This window comes from Scyliorhinus torazame, chromosome 14 (genome assembly GCF_047496885.1).
Source record: "Scyliorhinus torazame isolate Kashiwa2021f chromosome 14, sScyTor2.1, whole genome shotgun sequence".
Classification (NCBI taxonomy): domain Eukaryota; kingdom Metazoa; phylum Chordata; class Chondrichthyes; order Carcharhiniformes; family Scyliorhinidae; genus Scyliorhinus; species Scyliorhinus torazame.
This window is the reverse complement of record NC_092720.1, coordinates 122,319,513-122,339,256: the sequence shown is the minus strand read 5'-3', so window position 1 is coordinate 122,339,256 and position 19,744 is coordinate 122,319,513. Positions and strand designations below refer to the sequence as shown.

The 19,744-nt window shown below is 57.2% G+C and overlaps 1 protein-coding gene across 1 annotated transcript in view; it reads left to right on the top strand.

The window, feature by feature from the left end:
* The window catches only part of LOC140389052 (S-arrestin-like), a 155,161-nt gene that overhangs the window by 56,771 nt on the left and 78,646 nt on the right, over positions 1 to 19,744 (top strand). Inside the window, exon 5 of the mRNA XM_072473212.1 lies at positions 12,923 to 13,122. Coding sequence (XP_072329313.1) covers positions 12,923 to 13,122 — 200 coding nt within the window. The remainder of the gene's footprint in view (positions 1 to 12,922; positions 13,123 to 19,744) is intronic.

The window sequence follows — 19,744 nt, the reverse complement described above, 5'->3', positions numbered from 1 at the left end:
TCGCAGATATACTCAACCCTCGCAGATACACTGAACCCTCGCAGATACACTGAACACTCGCAGATACATTGAACTCTCGCAGATACACTGAACCAATGCAGATACACCGGACCCTCGCAGATACACTACACCACGGCAGAGAAATTGAACCCTCGCAGATACACTGAACCCTCGCAGATACACTGAACATTCGCAGATACACTAAACCACGGCAGAGAAATTGAACCCTCGCAGATACACTGAATCCTCGCAGATACACTGAACCCTCGCAGATACACTAAACCACGGCAGAGAAATTGAACCCTCGCGGATATACTGAACCCTCACAGATACGCCGAACCAACGCAGATACACTGAACCCTCGCAGATACACTGAACCCTCGCAGGTACACTGAACCCTCGCAGATACACTGAACCCTCGCAGATACACTGAATCCTCGCAGATACACTGAACCCTCGCAGATACACTGAACCCTTGCAGATACACTGAACCCTCGCAGGTACACTGAACCCTCGCAGATACACTGGATCCTCGCAGATACACTGAACCCTCGCAGATACACTGAACCCTTGCAGATACACTGAACCCTCGCAGGTACACTGAACCCTCGCAGATACACTGAACCCTCGCAGGTACACTGAACCCTCGCAGATACACTGAACCCTCGTAGATACACTAAATCACGGCAGAGAAATTGAACCCTCGCATATACACTGAACCCTCACAGATACACCGAACCAACGCAGATACACTGAACCCTCACAGATACACCAAACCAACGCAGATACACTGAACCCTCACAGATACACTAAATCACGGCAGAGAAATTGAACCCTCGCAGATACACTGAACCCTCGCAGAAACACTGAACCGTCGCAGATACACTAAACACTTGCAGATACACTAAACACTCGCAGATACACTGAACCTTCGCAGATACAGTGAACCCTCGCAGATACACTGAACCCCCGCAGGTACACTGAACATTCGCAGTTACACTGAACCCTCGCAGATACACTGAACCCCCGCAGTACACTGAACCCTTGCAGATACACTGAACATTCGAAGATACCCGAAACACTCACAGATACAGTGAAATCACGGCAGAGAAATTGAACCCCCGCAGGTACACTGAACATTCGCAGTTACACTGAACCCTCGCAGATACACTGAACCCTTGCAGATACACTGAACCCTCACAGATACACTGAACCCTCGCAGAAACACTGAACACTCGCAGATACACTGAATCCTCGCAGATACACTGAAGACTCGCAGATACACTGAACCCTTGTAGATACACTAAACACTCGCCGACACACTGAACCCTCGCAGATACACTGAACCCACACAGATACACTGAACACTCGAAGATACACGAAACACTCACAGATACACTGAACACTCGCAGATACACTGAACCTTTGCAGATACACTGAACCCTTGCAGATACACTGAACCCTCGCAGATACACTGAACCCTCGCAGATACACTGAACCCTCGCAGATACACTGAACCCTTGCAGATACACTGAACCCTCACAGATACACAGAACCATCACAGATATACTGAACCCTCACAGATACACTGAACACTCGCAGATACACTGAACCCTTGCAGATACACTGAACACTCGCAGTTCCACGAACCACTCACAGATACACTGAACACTCGCAGATACACTGAACCTTTGCAGATACACTAAACACTTGCAGATACACTAAACACTCGCAGATACACTGAACCTTCGCAGATAGAGTGAACAGTCGCAGATACACTGAACCCTCGCAGATACACTGAACACTCGTGGATATACTGAACCCTTGTAGATACACTAAACACTCGCAGATACACTGAACCCTTGCAGATACACTGAACACTCGCAGTTCCACGAACCACTCACAGATACACTGAACACTTGCAGATACACTGAACCCTTGCAGATACACTAAACACTGCCAGATACACTGAACCTTCGCAGATACAGTGAACCCTCGCAGATACAGTGAACCCCCGCAGGTACACTGAACACTCGCAGTTACACTGAACCCTCGCAGGTACACTGAACCTTTGCAGGTACACTGAACCCTCGCAGATACACTGAACACTTGCAGATACACTGAACCCTCGTAGATACACTGAACACTCGTGGATATACTGAACCCTTGTAGATACACTAAACACTCGCAGATACACTGAACCCTCGCAGATACACTGAACCCTCGCAGATACACTGAACCCTTGCAGATACACTGAACACTCGCAGTTACACTGAACCCTCGCAGATACACTGAACCCCCGCAGGTGCACTGAACCCTCGCAGATACACTGAACACTCGCACATACACTGAACCCTCGCAGATACACTGAACACTCGTGGATACACGGAACCCTTGTAGATACACTAAACACTCGCAGATACACTGAACCTTCTCAGATACATTGAACCCTCGCAGATACACAGAACCCTTGCAGATACACTGATCCCTCGCAGATACACTGAACCGTCGCAGATACACTGAATCCTCACAGATACACCGAACCCTCGCAGATACACTGAACCCTCACAGATACACTGAACCCTTGCAGATACACTGAACCATCGCAGATACACTGAGCCCTTGCAGATACACTGAACCCTCACAGATACACTGAACCCTTGCAGATACACTGAACCCTTGCAGATACACTGAACCCTCGCAGATACACTGACCAGTCGCAGATACACTGAACCCTCGCAGATACACTGAACACTCGTGGATACACTGAACCCTTGTAGATACACTAAACACTCGCAGATACACTGAACCCGCGCAGATACACTGAACCCTTGCAGATACACTGAACCCCCGCAGGTACACTGAACACTCGCAGTTACACTGAACCCTCGCAGGTACACTGAACCCCCGCAGGTACACTGAACCCTCGCAGATACACTGAACACTCGCAGATACACTGAACCCTCGCAGATACACTGAACACTCGTGGATACACTGAAACCGTGTGGATACACTAAACTCTCGCAGATACACCGGACCCTCGCAGATACACTGAACCCTCGCAGATACACTGAACCCTTGCAGATACACTGAACACTCGCAGTTACACTGAACCCTCGCAGATACACTGAACCCCCGCACGTGCACTGAACCCTCGCAGATACACTGAACACTCGCAGATACACTGAACCCTCGCAGTTACACTGAACACTCGTGGATACACTGAACCCTTGTAGATACACTAAACACTCGCAGATACACTGAACCCTCGCAGATACACTGAACCCTTGCAGATATACTGAACCCACGCAGATACACTGATCCCTCGCAGATACACTGAACCCTCACAGATACACCGAACCCTCGCAGGTACACTGAACCCTTGCAGATACACCAAACCCTCGCAGATACACTGAACCCTCACATATACACTGAACCCTCGCAGATATACTAAACACTCGCAGATACACTGAACCCTTGCAGATACACTGAACCCTTGCAGATACACTGAACACTCGCAGATACACTGAACCCTTGCAGATACACTGAACCGCCGCAGGTGCATTGAACCCTCGCAGGTACACTGAACACTCGCAGATACACTGAACCCTCGCAGATACACTGAACCCTTGCAGATACACTGAACCCTTGCAGATACACCTAACCCTCGCAGATACACTGAACCCTCACAGATACACTGAACCCTTGCAGATACACTGAACCCTCGCAGATACACTGAACCCTCGCAGATACACCGAACCCTCGCAGGTACACTGAACCCTCGCAGATACACCAAACCCTCGCAGATACACTGGACCCTCACAGATACACTGAACCCTCGCAGATATACTAAACACTCGCAGATACACTGAACCCTTGCAGATACACTGAACCCTCGTAGATACATTGAACACTCACAGATACACTGAACCCTCGCAGATACACTGAACCCTTGCAGATACTCTGAACACTTGCAGATACACTAAACACTGCCAGATACACTGAACCTTCGCATATACAGTGAACCCTCGCAGATACACTGAACCCCCGCAGGTACACTGAACACTCGCAGTTACACTGAACCCTCGCAGATACACTGAACCCCCGCAGGTACACTGAACCCTCGCAGATACACTGAACACTCGCAGATACACTGAACCCTCGCAGATACACTGAACCCTCGCAGATACACTGAACTCTCGCAGATATACTCAACCCTCGCAGATACACTGAACCCTCGCAGATACACTGAACACTCGCAGATACATTGAACTCTCGCAGATACACTGAACCAATGCAGATACACCGGACCCTCGCAGATACACTACACCACGGCAGAGAAATTGAAACCTTGCAGATACACTGAACACTCGCAGATACATTGAACTCTCGCAGATACACTGAACCAATGCAGATACACTGAACCCTCGCAGATACAGTGAACACTCGCAGATACACTAAACCACCACAGATACACTAAACCACCACAGATACACTAAACCACCGCAGATACAGTGAACACTCGCAGATACACTTAACCACCGCAGATACACTAAACCACCACAGATACACTAAACCACCGCAGATACAGTGAACACTCGCAGATACACTAAACCACCGCAGATACACTAAACCACCGCAGATACAGTGAACCCTCGCAGATACACTAAACCACCGCAGATACACTAAACCACCACAGATACACTAAACCACTGCAGACACAGTGAACCCTTGCAGATATACTAAACCACCGCAGATACACTAAACCACCACAGATACACTAAACCACCGCAGATACAGTGAACACTCGCAGATACACTAAACCACCGCAGATACACTAAACCACCGCAGATACAGTGAACCCTCGCAGATACACTAAACCACCGCAGATACACTAAACCACCGCAGATACACTGAACTCTCGCAGATATACTCAACCCTCGCAGATACACTGAACCCTCGCAGATACACTGAACTCTCGCAGATATACTCAACCCTCGCAGATACACTGAACACTCGCAGATACACTGAACACTCGCAGATACATTGAACTCTCGCAGATACACTGAACCAATGCAGATACACCGGACCCTCGCAGATACACTACACCACGGCAGAGAAATTGAACCCTCGCAGATACACTGAACCCTCGCAGATACACTGAACATTCGCAGATACACTAAACCACGGCAGAGAAATTGAACCCTCGCAGATACACTGAAGCCTCGCAGATACACTGAACCCTCGCAGATATACTGAACCCTCGCAGATACACTGAATCCTCGCAGATACACTGAACCCTCGCAGATACACTAAACCACGGCAGAGAAATTGAACCCTCGCGGATACACTGAACCCTCACAGATACGCCGAACCAACGCAGATACACTGAACCCTCGCAGATACACTGAACCCTCGCAGGTACACTGAACCCTCGCAGATACACTGAACCCTCGCAGATACACTGAATCCTCGCAGATACACTGAACCCTCGCAGATACACTGAACCCTTGCAGATACACTGAACCCTCGCAGGTACACTGAACCCTCGCAGATACACTGAATCCTCGCAGATACACTGAACCCTCGCAGATACACTGAACCCTTGCAGATACACTGAACCCTCGCAGGTACACTGAACCCTCGCAGATACACTGAACCCTCGCAGGTACACTGAACCCTCGCAGATACACTGAACCCTCGTAGATACACTAAATCACGGCAGAGAAATTGAACCCTCGCATATACACTGAACCCTCACAGATACACCGAACCAACGCAGATACACTGAACCCTCACAGATACACCGAACCAACGCAGATAAACTGAACCCTCACAGATACACTAAATCACGGCAGAGAAATTGAACCCTCGCAGATACACTGAACCCTCGCAGAAACACTGAACCCTCGCAGATACACTAAACACTTGCAGATACACTAAACACTCGCAGATACACTGAACCTTCGCAGATACAGTGAACCCTCGCAGATACACTGAACCCCCGCAGGTACACTGAACATTCGCAGTTACACTGAACCCTCGCAGATACACTGAACCCCCGCAGTACACTGAACCCTTGCAGATACACTGAACATTCGAAGATACCCGAAACACTCACAGATACAGTGAAATCACGGCAGAGAAATTGAACCCCCGCAGGTACACTGAACATTCGCAGTTACACTGAACCCTCGCAGATACACTGAACCCTTGCAGATACACTGAACCCTCACAGATACACTGAACCCTCGCAGAAACACTGAACACTCGCAGATACACTGAATCCTCGCAGATACACTGAAGACTCGCAGATACACTGAACCCTTGTAGATACACTAAACACTCGCCGACACACTGAACCCTCGCAGATACACTGAACCCACACAGATACACTGAACACTCGAAGATACACGAAACACTCACAGATACACGGAACACTCGCAGATACACTGAACCTTTGCAGATACACTGAACCCTTGCAGATACACTGAACCCTCGCAGATACACTGAACCCTCGCAGATACACTGAACCCTCGCAGATACACTGAACCCTTGCAGATACACTGAACCCTCACAGATACACAGAACCAACACAGATATACTGAACCCTCACAGATACACTGAACACTCGCAGATACACTGAACCCTTGCAGATACACTGAACACTCGCAGTTCCACGAACCACTCACAGATACACTGAACACTTGCAGATACACTGAACCCTTGCAGATACACTAAACACTGCCAGATACACTGAACCTTCGCAGATACAGTGAACCCTCGCAGATACACTGAACCCCCGCAGGTACACTGAACACTCGCAGTTACACTGAACCCTCGCAGGTACACTGAACCTTTGCAGGTACACTGAACCCTCGCAGATACACTGAACACTTGCAGATACACTGAACCCTCGTAGATACACTGAACACTCGTGGATATACTGAACCCTTGTAGATACACTAAACACTCGCAGATACACTGAACCCTCGCAGATACACTGAACCCTCGCAGATACACTGAACCCTTGCAGATACACTGAACACTCGCAGTTACACTGAACCCTCGCAGATACACTGAACCCCCGCAGGTGCACTGAACCCTCGCAGATACACTGAACACTCGCACATACACTGAACCCTCGCAGATACACTGAACACTCGTGGATACACGGAACCCTTGTAGATACACTAAACACTCGCAGATACACTGAACCTTCTCAGATACATTGAACCCTCGCAGATACACAGAACCCTTGCAGATACACTGATCCCTCGCAGATACACTGAACCGTCGCAGATACACTGAATCCTCACAGATACACCGAACCCTCGCAGATACACTGAACCCTCACAGATACACTGAACCCTTGCAGATACACTGAACCATCGCAGATACACTGAGCCCTTGCAGATACACTGAACCCTCACAGATACACTGAACCCTTGCAGATACACTGAACCCTTGCAGATACACTGAACCCTCGCAGATACACTGACCAGTCGCAGATACACTGAACCCTCGCAGATACACTGAACACTCGTGGATACACTGAACCCTTGTAGATACACTAAACACTCGCAGATACACCGGACCCTCGCAGATACACTGAACCCTCGCAGATACACTGAACCCTTGCAGATACACTGAACACTCGCAGTTACACTGAACCCTCGCAGATACACTGAACCCCCGCAGGTGCACTGAACCCTCGCAGATACACTGAACACTCGCAGATACACTGAACCCTCGCAGTTACACTGAACACTCGTGGATACACTGAACCCTTGTAGATACACTAAACACTCGCAGATACACTGAACCCTCGCAGATACACTGAACCCTTGCAGATATACTGAACCCACGCAGATACACTGATCCCTCGCAGATACACTGAACCCTCACAGATACACCGAACCCTCGCAGATACACTGAACCCTTGCAGATACACTGAACCCTTGCAGATACACTGAACCCTTGCAGATACACCGAACCCTCGCAGATACACTGAACCCTCGCAGATACACTGAACCCTTGCAGATACACTGAACCCTCGCAGATACACTGAACCCTCGCAGATACACCGAACCCTCGCAGGTACACTGAACCCTTGCAGATACACCAAACCCTCGCAGATACACTGAACCCTCACATATACACTGAACCCTCGCAGATATACTAAACACTCGCAGATACACTGAACCCTTGCAGATACACTGAACCCTCGCAGATACACTGAACACTCGCAGATACACTGAACCCTTGCAGATACACTGAACCGCCGCAGGTGCATTGAACCCTCGCAGGTACACTGAACACTCGCAGATACACTGAACCCTCGCAGATACACTGAACCCTTGCAGATACACTGAACCCTTGCAGATACACCTAACCCTCGCAGATACACTGAACCCTCACAGATACACTGAACCCTTGCAGATACACTGAACCCTCGCAGATACACTGAACCCTCGCAGATACACCGAACCCTCGCAGGTACACTGAACCCTCGCAGATACACCAAACCCTCGCAGATACACTGGACCCTCACAGATACACTGAACCCTCGCAGATATACTAAACACTCGCAGATACACTGAACCCTTGCAGATACACTGAACCCTCGTAGATACATTGAACACTCACAGATACACTGAACCCTCGCAGATACACTGAACCCTTGCAGATACTCTGAACACTTGCAGATACACTAAACACTGCCAGATACACTGAACCTTCGCATATACAGTGAACCCTCGCAGATACACTGAACCCCCGCAGGTACACTGAACACTCGCAGTTACACTAAACCCTCGCAGATACACTGAACCCCCGCAGGTACACTGAACCCTCGCAGATACACTGAACACTCGCAGATACACTGAACCCTCGCAGATACACTGAACACTCGTGGATACACTGAACTCTTGTAGATACACTAAACACTCGCAGATACACTGAACCCTCGCAGATACACTGAACCCTCGCAGATACACTGAACACTTGCAGATACACTGAACACTCGCAGTTACACTGAACCCTCGCAGATACACTGAGCCCCCGCAGGCACACTGAGCCCCCGCAGGCACACTGAACTCTCGCAGATACACTGAACACTCGCAGATACACTGAACCCTCGCCGATACACTGAACACTCGTGGATGCACTGAACCCTTGTAGATACACTAAACACTCGCGGATACACTGAACCCTCGCAGATACTCTGAACCCTCGCAGATACACTGAACCCTTGCAGATACACTGAACCCTCGCAGATACACTGAACCGTCGCAGATACACTGAACCCTCACAGATACACCGAACTCTCGCAGATATACTGAACCCTCACAGATACACTGAACCTTTGCGGATACACTAAACACTCGCAGATACACTGAACCCTCGCAGATACACTGAACCCTCGCAGATACACTGAACACTTGCAGATACACTGAACACTCGCAGTTACACTGAACCCTCGCAGATACACTGAACCCCCGCAGGCACACTGAACCCTCGCAGATACACTGAACACTCGCAGATACACTGAACACTCGTGGATGCACTGAACCCTTGTAGATACACTAAACACTCGCAGATACACTGAACCCTCGCAGATACTCTGAACCCTCGCAGATACACCGAACCCTTGCAGATACACTGAACCCTCGCAGATACACTGAACCGTCACAGATACACTGAACCCTCACAGATACACCGAACCCTCGAAGATATACTGAACCCTCACAGATACACTGAACCTTTGCAGATACACTGAACCCTCGCAGATACACTGAAACCTTGCAGATACACTGAACCCTCACAGATACACTGAACCCTTGCAGATACACTGAACCCTTGCAGATACACTGAACCCTCGCAGATACACTGAACACTCGCAGATACACTGAACCCTCGCAGATACACTGAACCTTTGCGGATACACTAAACACTCGCAGATACACTGAACCCTCGCAGATACACTGAACCCTCGCAGATACACTGAACACTTGCAGATACAATGAACACTCGCAGTTACACTGAACCCTCGCAGATACACTGAACCCCTGCAGGCACACTGAACCCTCGCAGATACACTGAACTCTCGCAGATACACTGAACACTCGTGGATGCACTGAACCCTTGTAGATACACTAAACACTCGCAGATACACTGAACCCTCGCAGATACTCTGAACCCTCGCAGATACACCGAACCCTTGCAGATACACTGAACCCTCGCAGATACACTGAACCGTCACAGATACACTGAACCCTCACAGATACACCGAACCCTCGCAGATATACTGAACCCTCACAGATACACTGAACCTTTGCAGATACACTGAACCCTCGCAGATACACTGAAACCTTGCAGATACACTGAACCCTCACAGATACACTGAACCCTTGCAGATACACTGAACCCTTGCAGATACACTGAACCCTCGCAGATACACTGAACACTCGCAGATACACTGAACCCTCGCAGATACACTGAACACTCGTGGATACACTGAACCCTTGTAGATACACTAAACACTCGCAGATACACTGAACCCTCGCAGATACACTGAAACCTTGCAGATACACTGAACCCTCGCAGATACACTGAATCCTCGCAGATACACTGAACCCTCACAGATACACCGAACCCTCGCAGATACACTGAACCCTTGCAGATATACTGAACCCTTGCAGATACACTGAACCCTTGCAGATACACCGAACCCTCGCAGATACACTGAACCCTCGCAGATACATTGAACCCTTGCAGATACACTGAACCCTCGCAGATACACTAAACCTTCGCAGATACACCGAACCCTCGCAGGTACACTGAACCCTTGCAGGTGCACCAAACCCTCGCAGATACACTGAACCCTCACAGATACACTGTACCCTCGCAGATATACTAAACACTCGCAGATACACTGAACCCTTGCAGATACACTGAACCCTCGCAGATACACTGAACTCTCGCAGATACACTGAACCCTCGCAGATACACTGAACCCTCGCAGATACACTGACCATGCATATTCATACTCAATGCTCATTCACCCTCCTTACATTTAGGGACATTCATCCTTTCACACGTTCTGAACTCCCACACACTCTCTGAACCCGCTCACACTTTCTGAACCCTCTCCACACTCTCTGAACCCTCTCTCACATTATGAACCTTCACACACTCTGAACCCTCACACATGCTGAACCTCCAAACTATGAACCCTCACAATTTTAACCCTCACACTCTGTACTCTCACACACTCTGAAACCTCACGCACTCTGAACCCTCACGCACTGAACCCTCACACACTAAACCCTCACGCACTGAACCCTCATGCACTGAACCCCCACACACTAAACCCTCACACACTGTACCCTCACACACTCTGAGTACTTATTTTGAAAGAGACAATCAGGTTCAGTGTAAAACACGTGGTCAATTCGGTATAATACACTTTCGTCAACTTCTCAAGATTCATTTATGCCCTCTTGTGTCTTGCTCATATGTGCACTCAATGAGTCCTGCACATATATGGACAAACAATGTCTTCTGCAAGCATATACATCCTCACATTTGTAAGTGTGAATGGGCGATACCATGGAGGTGTTAGGGCATACATTGGTACTCCCACTTTGAGCTACAAACCGGGTACCAATTTAACACTGGAACATTCTGCACCCAACTTTCACCCTGCTATTGATCACATTGTTAAATTCCTGAGGCTTAACTTTAGGCATCATAGGCAGATGTTGTAAACAGAGTATAAGGGTCCTAGAATATACTATATACTTGGTACCGGTTTGACGATGCTAATGGAGTTCCGAATCAGCTGAACCAACATCAGTACTGTTGTTCTTCAGCCACCTTTCATTTATATTACTTAATTTATAAAAAGGATGTTATTCAGGTGGAGCCAGGAGGAGCCGAATGCTCCCCCAATTATGCTGTGATTTCAGCCTGCTCCAGACGGCCCCTCTTGTGTTTGGTCTGAGGGGACACTACCTCACATTTTACACTGTCATGTGACCAGCTCAGCCTGGAGTTGCAGATGAAGCCCCTGGCCAACCTTTGAGTCTCTTGGTTCGGGTGTAGCTTGGCTGTGCAACACCAAAACACTGGGCCAGTCAATTACCTGCTCGAGTCTCTTCCGTCTTTGAATTAAGATGTTGGTTCTAATAGACTGAAGATACCACAGTTTCCCATGTTGATATTCTCAAATTGACACTCCAACCTACCACCCCAATTAGTTGCACCTTTGAGCAGTTCGCAGCCGATCCAATAGCTGTAAAAGCTTTGATTATTGAAGGTCCGTGCGCGATGGAACTCTGTTTCTGTCCACAGATGCTGCCTGATCTGCTGAATATTTTCTGTTTTAATTTCAAAGACATTCCCTCGTTATTTTGTCAGTGCATGGTTCTCCTTCCCTCCCTTCCTCTTTTCACAGGTCACCTAGCTGTGTGATTTATAAATCTTTTCTCTTGCTTTCCAACACAGCAATAGAGGGAGGCTTGCCCCAGTATCTAGAGTAGTACCGCAAAGTGGGTATTAAACTATATTTGCTGAAGCTTTAATGGATCACTTTCACAATCTCAGTGGCTGGTGGGGTAGCCCTATGCTCATAAATGCCCGCAATTATTGCAAAATGAGCACAATGGGATTTTGTGAGCCGCAGGTGGGACGGAGAATTGGTGGGACTGCTGGAATTAAGAATTCGGAGCACAGGAAGCCATGTGTGAGACCTCAGTATGCCATGTTTGTTGTTTGAGACTGGTTATCATAAAATCATAGAATTTACAGGCAGATGGAGGCCATTCGGCCCATCGAGTCTATGCTGGCTCTTGGAAATTATATTGAACGTTGTTCGCTGCTGACGACAGGCCGCTATTATTTCTGACTCGTGTTTCAGTTTTTTGCAGACTGCTCTGTTCATTCCGCTACGGACGCGAGGATATAGATGTTTGCGGGTTAAAGTTCAGAAGAGACCTGTACTTGTCCACGGTGCAAGTCTATCCATCTCCTTCGGGGGAAAAGCAAAAACCCCAAACTAAGTTGCAAGAGCTTTTAGCAAGGAAGTTTGGAGATAAAGCTTATCCATTCCACTTGCAGGTATTTCTCTATTTCTCTCTCTCTCTTGTCTCTTTCACTGAAGAGGGGCGAACAGGTTCAACTGATTATTTTTGAAGGTTGTAATGGCAGCTTTTGAATACTGCACACTCTTCAGTGGGCCCTGGGGTGGTTCACAGTTGTAGTTTTGTTCAAATGAACAGAGCCATGGCACTTCTTTTTATAAATAAATTTAGTGTACCCAACTCATTTTTTCCAATTAAGGGGCAATTTAGCGTGGCCAATCCACCTAACATCTTTGGGCTGTGGGGGCGAAACCCACGCAAACACGGGGAGAATGTGCAAACTCCACACGGACAGTGACCCAGAGCCGGGATCGAACCTGGAACCTCGGTGCCGTGAGGCAGCAGTGCTAACCCAGAGCCATGGCACTCCTGCCTGCCGATGAACTGTGAGGTGTGCTGGCAGAGTGGTCATGTTACCGGACTCGTTGGCAATCAAGTGACCTTGACCGGTGAAGAGTTCAAATCCCACCATGACAGCAGCTAGTGAAGCGACCAAAATGCCGCAGAAACCCATTTGACTCAGAAATTCCTCCAGGGAAGGAAGTCCTGTTATTTATACACAGTATGGCTTCCACCTGACTCCCATTCTCAGGAATGTGGTCGACTCTTAACTACCCTCAAGCTACTCAGTTGGAATCAACAAGGCAGCTCACATCCATCTTCTGTCAGGCAATGAGGGATGGACAATAAATGCTGGTCTGGCCAGCGACGTCCATATCCTGAGAATTTCTACGGCCAAATTGTTACAACCCCTCCTGCCCAGCGGAATGTTGCAATTTAGATGGCCGGCTACATCCGTGAGGGGGGCGGGAGGGTGGAATACGCTGTGGCGGGGCAGGTGAGGCAACATGATGTAGTGGGGCTTGTGGGTGGGGCTGGGTGCGAACATGCTGTGGTGGGGCTGGGCGGGGGTGAAACAGGCTGTGGTGGGGCTGGGGGAGGTGAACTCGCTGTGGTGGGGCTGGGGGGGATAATGCTGTGGTGAGGATGGGGGTGGGGTTAGGGGGGGCGAACATGCTGTGATGGGGCTGGCAGGGGCGACACACTGTGGTGGGGCTGGGGGCGGGGGGGCACACACGCTGTGGTGGGGCTGGAGGGGGTGCAGAAATGCTTGGGGGGGTGCGGACACGCTCTGGGGCTGGGGGGGTGCAGAGGCTGTGGTGGGGCCTGGGCGGGCGGACACACTGTGGTGGGGCTGGAGGTGGCGGGCGGACACGCCGTGGTGGGGCTGGAGGTGGTGGGCGGACACGCCGTGGTGGGGCTGGAGGTGGTGGGCGGACACGCCGTGGTGGGGCTGGGGGTGGTGGGCGGACACGCCGTGGTGGGGCTGGAGGGGGTGGGCGGACACGCCGTGGTGGGGCTGGAGGGGGTGGGCGGACACGCCGTGGTGGGGCTGGAGGTGGCGGGCGGACACGCCGTGGTGGGGCTGGGGGTGGTGGGCGGACACGCCGTGGTGGGGCTGGAGGTGGCGGGCGGACACGCCGTGGTGGGGCTGGAGGTGGCGGGCGGACACGCCGTGGTGGGGCTGGAGGTGGCGGGCGGACACGCCGTGGTGGGGCTGGAGGTGGTGGGCGGACACGCCGTGGTGGGGCTGGGGGTGGTGGGCGGACACGCCGTGGTGGGGCTGGGGGTGGTGGGCGGACACGCCGTGGTGGGGCTGGAGGTGGTGGGCGGACACGCCGTGGTGGGGCTGGAGGTGGTGGGCGGACACGCCGTGGTGGGGCTGGAGGGGGTGGGCGGACACACTGTGGTGGGGCTGGAGGGGGTGGGCGGACACGCCGTGGTGGGGCTGGGGGTGGCGGGCGCACACGCTGTGGTGGGGCTGGAGGGGGTGGGCGGACACGCCGTGGTGGGGCTGGAGGTGGTGGGCGGACACGCCGTGGTGGGGCTGGAGGGGGTGGGCGGACACGCCGTGGTGGGGCTGGAGGTGGTGGGCGGACACGCCGTGGTGGGGCTGGGGGTGGTGGGCGGACACGCCGTGGTGGGGCTGGAGGTGGTGGGCGGACACGCCGTGGTGGGGCTGGAGGTGGCGGGCGGACACGCCGTGGTGGGGCTGGGGGTGGCGGGCGGACACGCCGTGGTGGGGCTGGAGGTGGTGGGCGGACACGCCGTGGTGGGGCTGGAGGGGGTGGGCGGACACGCCGTGGTGGGGCCTGGGGGTGGTGGGCGGACACGCCGTGGTGGGGCTGGAGGTGGTGGGCGGACACGCCGTGGTGGGGCTGGAGGGGGCGGGCGGACACGCCGTGGTGGGGCTGGAGGTGGCGGGCGGACACGCCGTGGTGGGGCTGGAGGTGGCGGGCGGACACGCCGTGGTGGGGCTGGAGGTGGCGGGCGGACACGCCGTGGTGGGGCTGGAGGTGGCGGGCGGACACGCCGTGGTGGGGCTGGAGGTGGCGGGCGGACACGCCGTGGTGGGGCTGGAGGGGGTGGGCGGACACGCCGTGGTGGGGCTGGGGGTGGCGGGCGGACACGCCGTGGTGGGGCTGGAGGTGGCGGGCGGACACGCCGTGGTGGGGCTGGGGGTGGCGGGCGGACACGCCGTGGTGGGGCTGGGGGTGGCGGGCGGACACGCCGTGGTGGGGCTGGAGGTGGCGGGCGGACACGCCGTGGTGGGGCCTGGGCGGGCGGACACGCCGTGGTGGGGCTGGAGGGGGTGGGCGGACACGCCGTGGTGGGGCTGGAGGGGGCGGGCGGACACGCAGTGGTGGGGCTGGAGGGGGTGGGCGGACACGCCGTGGTGGGGCTGGGGGTGGCGGGCGGACACGCCGTGGTGGGGCTGGAGGGGGTGGGCGGACACGCCGTGGTGGGGCTGGGGGTGGCGGGCGGACACGCCGTGGTGGGGCTGGAGGGGGTGGGCGGACACGCCGTGGTGGGGCTGGAGGGGGTGGGCGGACACGCCGTGGTGGGGCTGGGGGTGGCGGGCGGACACGCCGTGGTGGGGCTGGAGGTGGTGGGCGGACACGCCGTGGTGGGGCTGGGGGTGGCGGGCGGACACGCCGTGGTGGGGCTGGGGGTGGCGGGCGGACACGCCGTGGTGGGGCTGGAGGTGGTGGGCGGACACGCCGTGGTGGGGCTGGGGGTGGCGGGCGGACACGCCGTGGTGGGGCTGGAGGGGGCGGGCGGACACGCCGTGGTGGGGCTGGGGGTGGCGGGCGGACACGCCGTGGTGGGGCTGGAGGGGGTGGGCGGACACGCCGTGGTGGGGCTGGAGGGGGTGGGCGGACACGCCGTGGTGGGGCTGGGGGTGGCGGGCGGACACGCCGTGGTGGGGCTGGAGGTGGTGGGCGGACACGCCGTGGTGGGGCTGGGGGTGGCGGGCGGACACGCCGTGGTGGGGCTGGGGGTGGCGGGCGGACACGCCGTGGTGGGGCTGGAGGTGGTGGGCGGACACGCCGTGGTGGGGCTGGAGGTGGTGGGCGGACACGCCGTGGTGGGGCTGGGGGGGGTGGGCGGACACGCCGTGGTGGGGCTGGAGGGGGTGGGCGGACACGCCGTGGTGGGGCTGGGCGGACACGCTGTGGTGGGGCTGGAGGTGGTGGGCGGACACGCCGTGGTGGGGCTGGAGGGGGTGGGCGGACACGCCGTGGTGGGGCTGGAGGTGGTGGGCGGACACGCCGTGGTGGGGCTGGAGGGGGTGGGCGGACACGCCGTGGTGGGGCTGGAGGGGGTGGGCGGACACGCCGTGGTGGGGCTGGAGGGGGTGGGCGGACACGCCGTGGTGGGGCTGGAGGGGGCGGGCGGACACGCCGTGGTGGGGCTGGAGGGGGTGGGCGGACACGCCGTGGTGGGGCTGGGGGGGGTGGGCGGACACGCCGTGGTGGGGCTGGAGGGGGCGGGCGGACACGCCGTGGTGGGGCTGGGGGGGTGGGCGGACACGCCGTGGTGGGGCCTGGGGGTGGTGGGCGGACACGCCGTGGTGGGGCTGGGGGGGGCGGGCGGACACGCCGTGGTGGGGCCTGGGGGTGGTGGGCGGACACGCCGTGGTGGGGCTGGGGGGGTGGGCGGACACGCCGTGGTGGGGCCTGGGGGTGGTGGGCGGACACGCCGTGGTGGGGCTGGGGGGGTGGGCGGACACGCCGTGGTGGGGCTGGGGGGGTGGGCGGACACGCCGTGGTGGGGCCTGGGGGTGGTGGGCGGACACGCCGTGGTGGGGCTGGGGGGGTGGGCGGACACGCCGTGGTGGGGCCTGGGGGTGGTGGGCGGACACGCCGTGGTGGGGCTGGGGGGGGCGGGCGGACACGCCGTGGTGGGGCTGGAGGGGGTGGGCGGACACACTGTGGTGGGGCTGGGGGGATGGACACACTGTGGTGGGGCTGGAGGGGGTGGGCGGACACACTGTGGTGGGGCTGGGGGTGGTGGGCGGACACGCCGTGGTGGGGCTGGGGGGATGGACACACTGTGGTGGGGCTGGAGGGGGTGGGCGGACACACTGTGGTGGGGCTGGGGGTGGTGGGCGGACACGCCGTGGTGGGGCTGGGGGGATGGACACACTGTGGTGGGGCTGGAGGGGGCGGGCGGACACGCCGTGGTGGGGCTGGGGGGATGGACACACTGTGGTGGGGCTGGAGGGGGCGGGCGGACACGCCGTGGTGGGGCTGGGGGGGGCGGGCGGACACGCCGTGGTGGGGCTGGAGGGGGCGGGCGGACACGCCGTGGTGGGGCCTGGGCGGGCGGACACGCCGTGGTGGGGCTGGAGGGGGCGGGCGGACATGCCGTGGTGGGGCTGGAGGGGGCGGGCGGACACGCCGTGGTGGGGCTGGGGGTGGCGGGCGGACACGCAGTGGTGGGGCTGGAGGGGGTGGGCGGACACGCCGTGGTGGGGCTGGAGGGGGTGGGCGGACACGCCGTGGTGGGGCTGGAGGGGGTGGGCGGACACGCCGTGGTGGGGCTGGAGGGGGCGGGCGGACACGCCGTGGTGGGGCTGGGGGTGGCGGGCGGACACGCCGTGGTGGGGCTGGAGGGGCGGGCGGACACGCCGTGGTGGGGCTGGGGGTGGCGGGCGGACACGCCGTGTTGGGGCTGGAGGGGGTGGGCGGACACGCCGTGGTGGGGCTGGGGGTGGCGGGCGGACACGCCGTGGTGGGGCTGGAGGGGGTGGGTGGACACGCCGTGGTGGGGCTGGAGGGGGGGGCAGACACACTGTGGTGGGGCTGGGGGTGGCGGGCGGACACGCCGTGGTGGGGCTGGAGGGGGTGGGCGGACACGCTGTGGTGGGGCTGGGGGTGGCGGGCGGACACGCCGTGGTGGGGCTGGAGGGGGTGGGCGGACACGCTGTGGTGGGGCTGGGGGTGGCGGGCGGACACGCCGTGGTGGGGCTGGGGGTGGCGGGCGGACACGCCGTGGTGGGGCTGGGGGGGGTGGGTGGACACGCTGTGGTGGGGCTGGGGGGGGTGGGCAGACACACTGTGGTGGGGCTGGGGGTGGCGGGCGGACACGCCGTGGTGGGGCTGGAGGGGGTGGGCGGACACGCTGTGGTGGGGCTGGGGGTGGCGGGCGGACACGCCGTGGTGGGGCTGGGGGTGGCGGGCGGACACGCCGTGGTGGGGCTGGGGGGGGCGGGCGGACACACTGTGGTGGGGCTGGGGGGGGTGGGCAGACACACTGTGGTGGGGCTGGGGGTGGCGGGCGGACACGCCGTGGTGGGGCTGGGGGGGGTGGGTGGACACGCTGTGGTGGGGCTGGAGGGGGGGGCAGACACACTGTGGTGGGGCTGGAGGGGGTGGGCGGACACGCCGTGGTGGGGCTGGGGGGGGTGGGTGGACACGCTGTGGTGGGGCTGGAGGGGGGGGCAGACACACTGTGGTGGGGCTGGGGAGGGCGGGCGGACACGCCGTGGTGGGGCTGGGGGTGGCGGGCGGACACACCGTGGTGGGGCTGGAGGGGGTGGGCGGACACGCTGCGGTGGGGCTGGAGGGGGTGGGCGGACACGCCGTGTTGGGGCTGGAGGGGGTGGGCGGACACGCCGTGGTGGGGCTGGAGGGGGCGGGCGGACACGCCGTGGTGGGGCTGGAGGGGGGGGCAGACACACTGTGGTGGGGCTGGGGGGGTGGGCGGACACGCCGTGGTGGGGCTGGGGGTGGCGGGCGGACACGCCGTGGTGGGGCTGGAGGGGGGTGGCGGACACGCCGTGGTGGGGCTGGAGGGGGTGGGCGGACACACTGTGGTGGGGCTGGGGGTGGCGGGCGGACACGCCGTGGTGGGGCTGGAGGGGGTGGGCGGACACGCCGTGGTGGGGCTGGAGGGGGCGGGCGGACACGCTGCGGTGGGGCTGGAGGGGGTGGGCGGACACGCCGTGGTGGGGCTGGGGGGGGCGGGCGGACACGCCGTGGTGGGGCTGGGGGGGTGGGCGGACACGCCGTGGTGGGGCTGGAGGGGGTGGGCGGACACACCGTGGTGGGGCTGGGGGGGGTGGGCGGACACGCCGTGGTGGGGCTGGGGGTGGTGGGCGGACACGCCGTGGTGGGGCTGGGGGTGGCGGGCGGACACGCCGTGGTGGGGCTGGAGGGGGTGGGCGGACACGCCGTGGTGGGGCTGGGGGGGGGTGGGCGGACACGCCGTGGTGGGGCTGGGGAGGGCGGACACGCTGTGGTGGGGCTGGA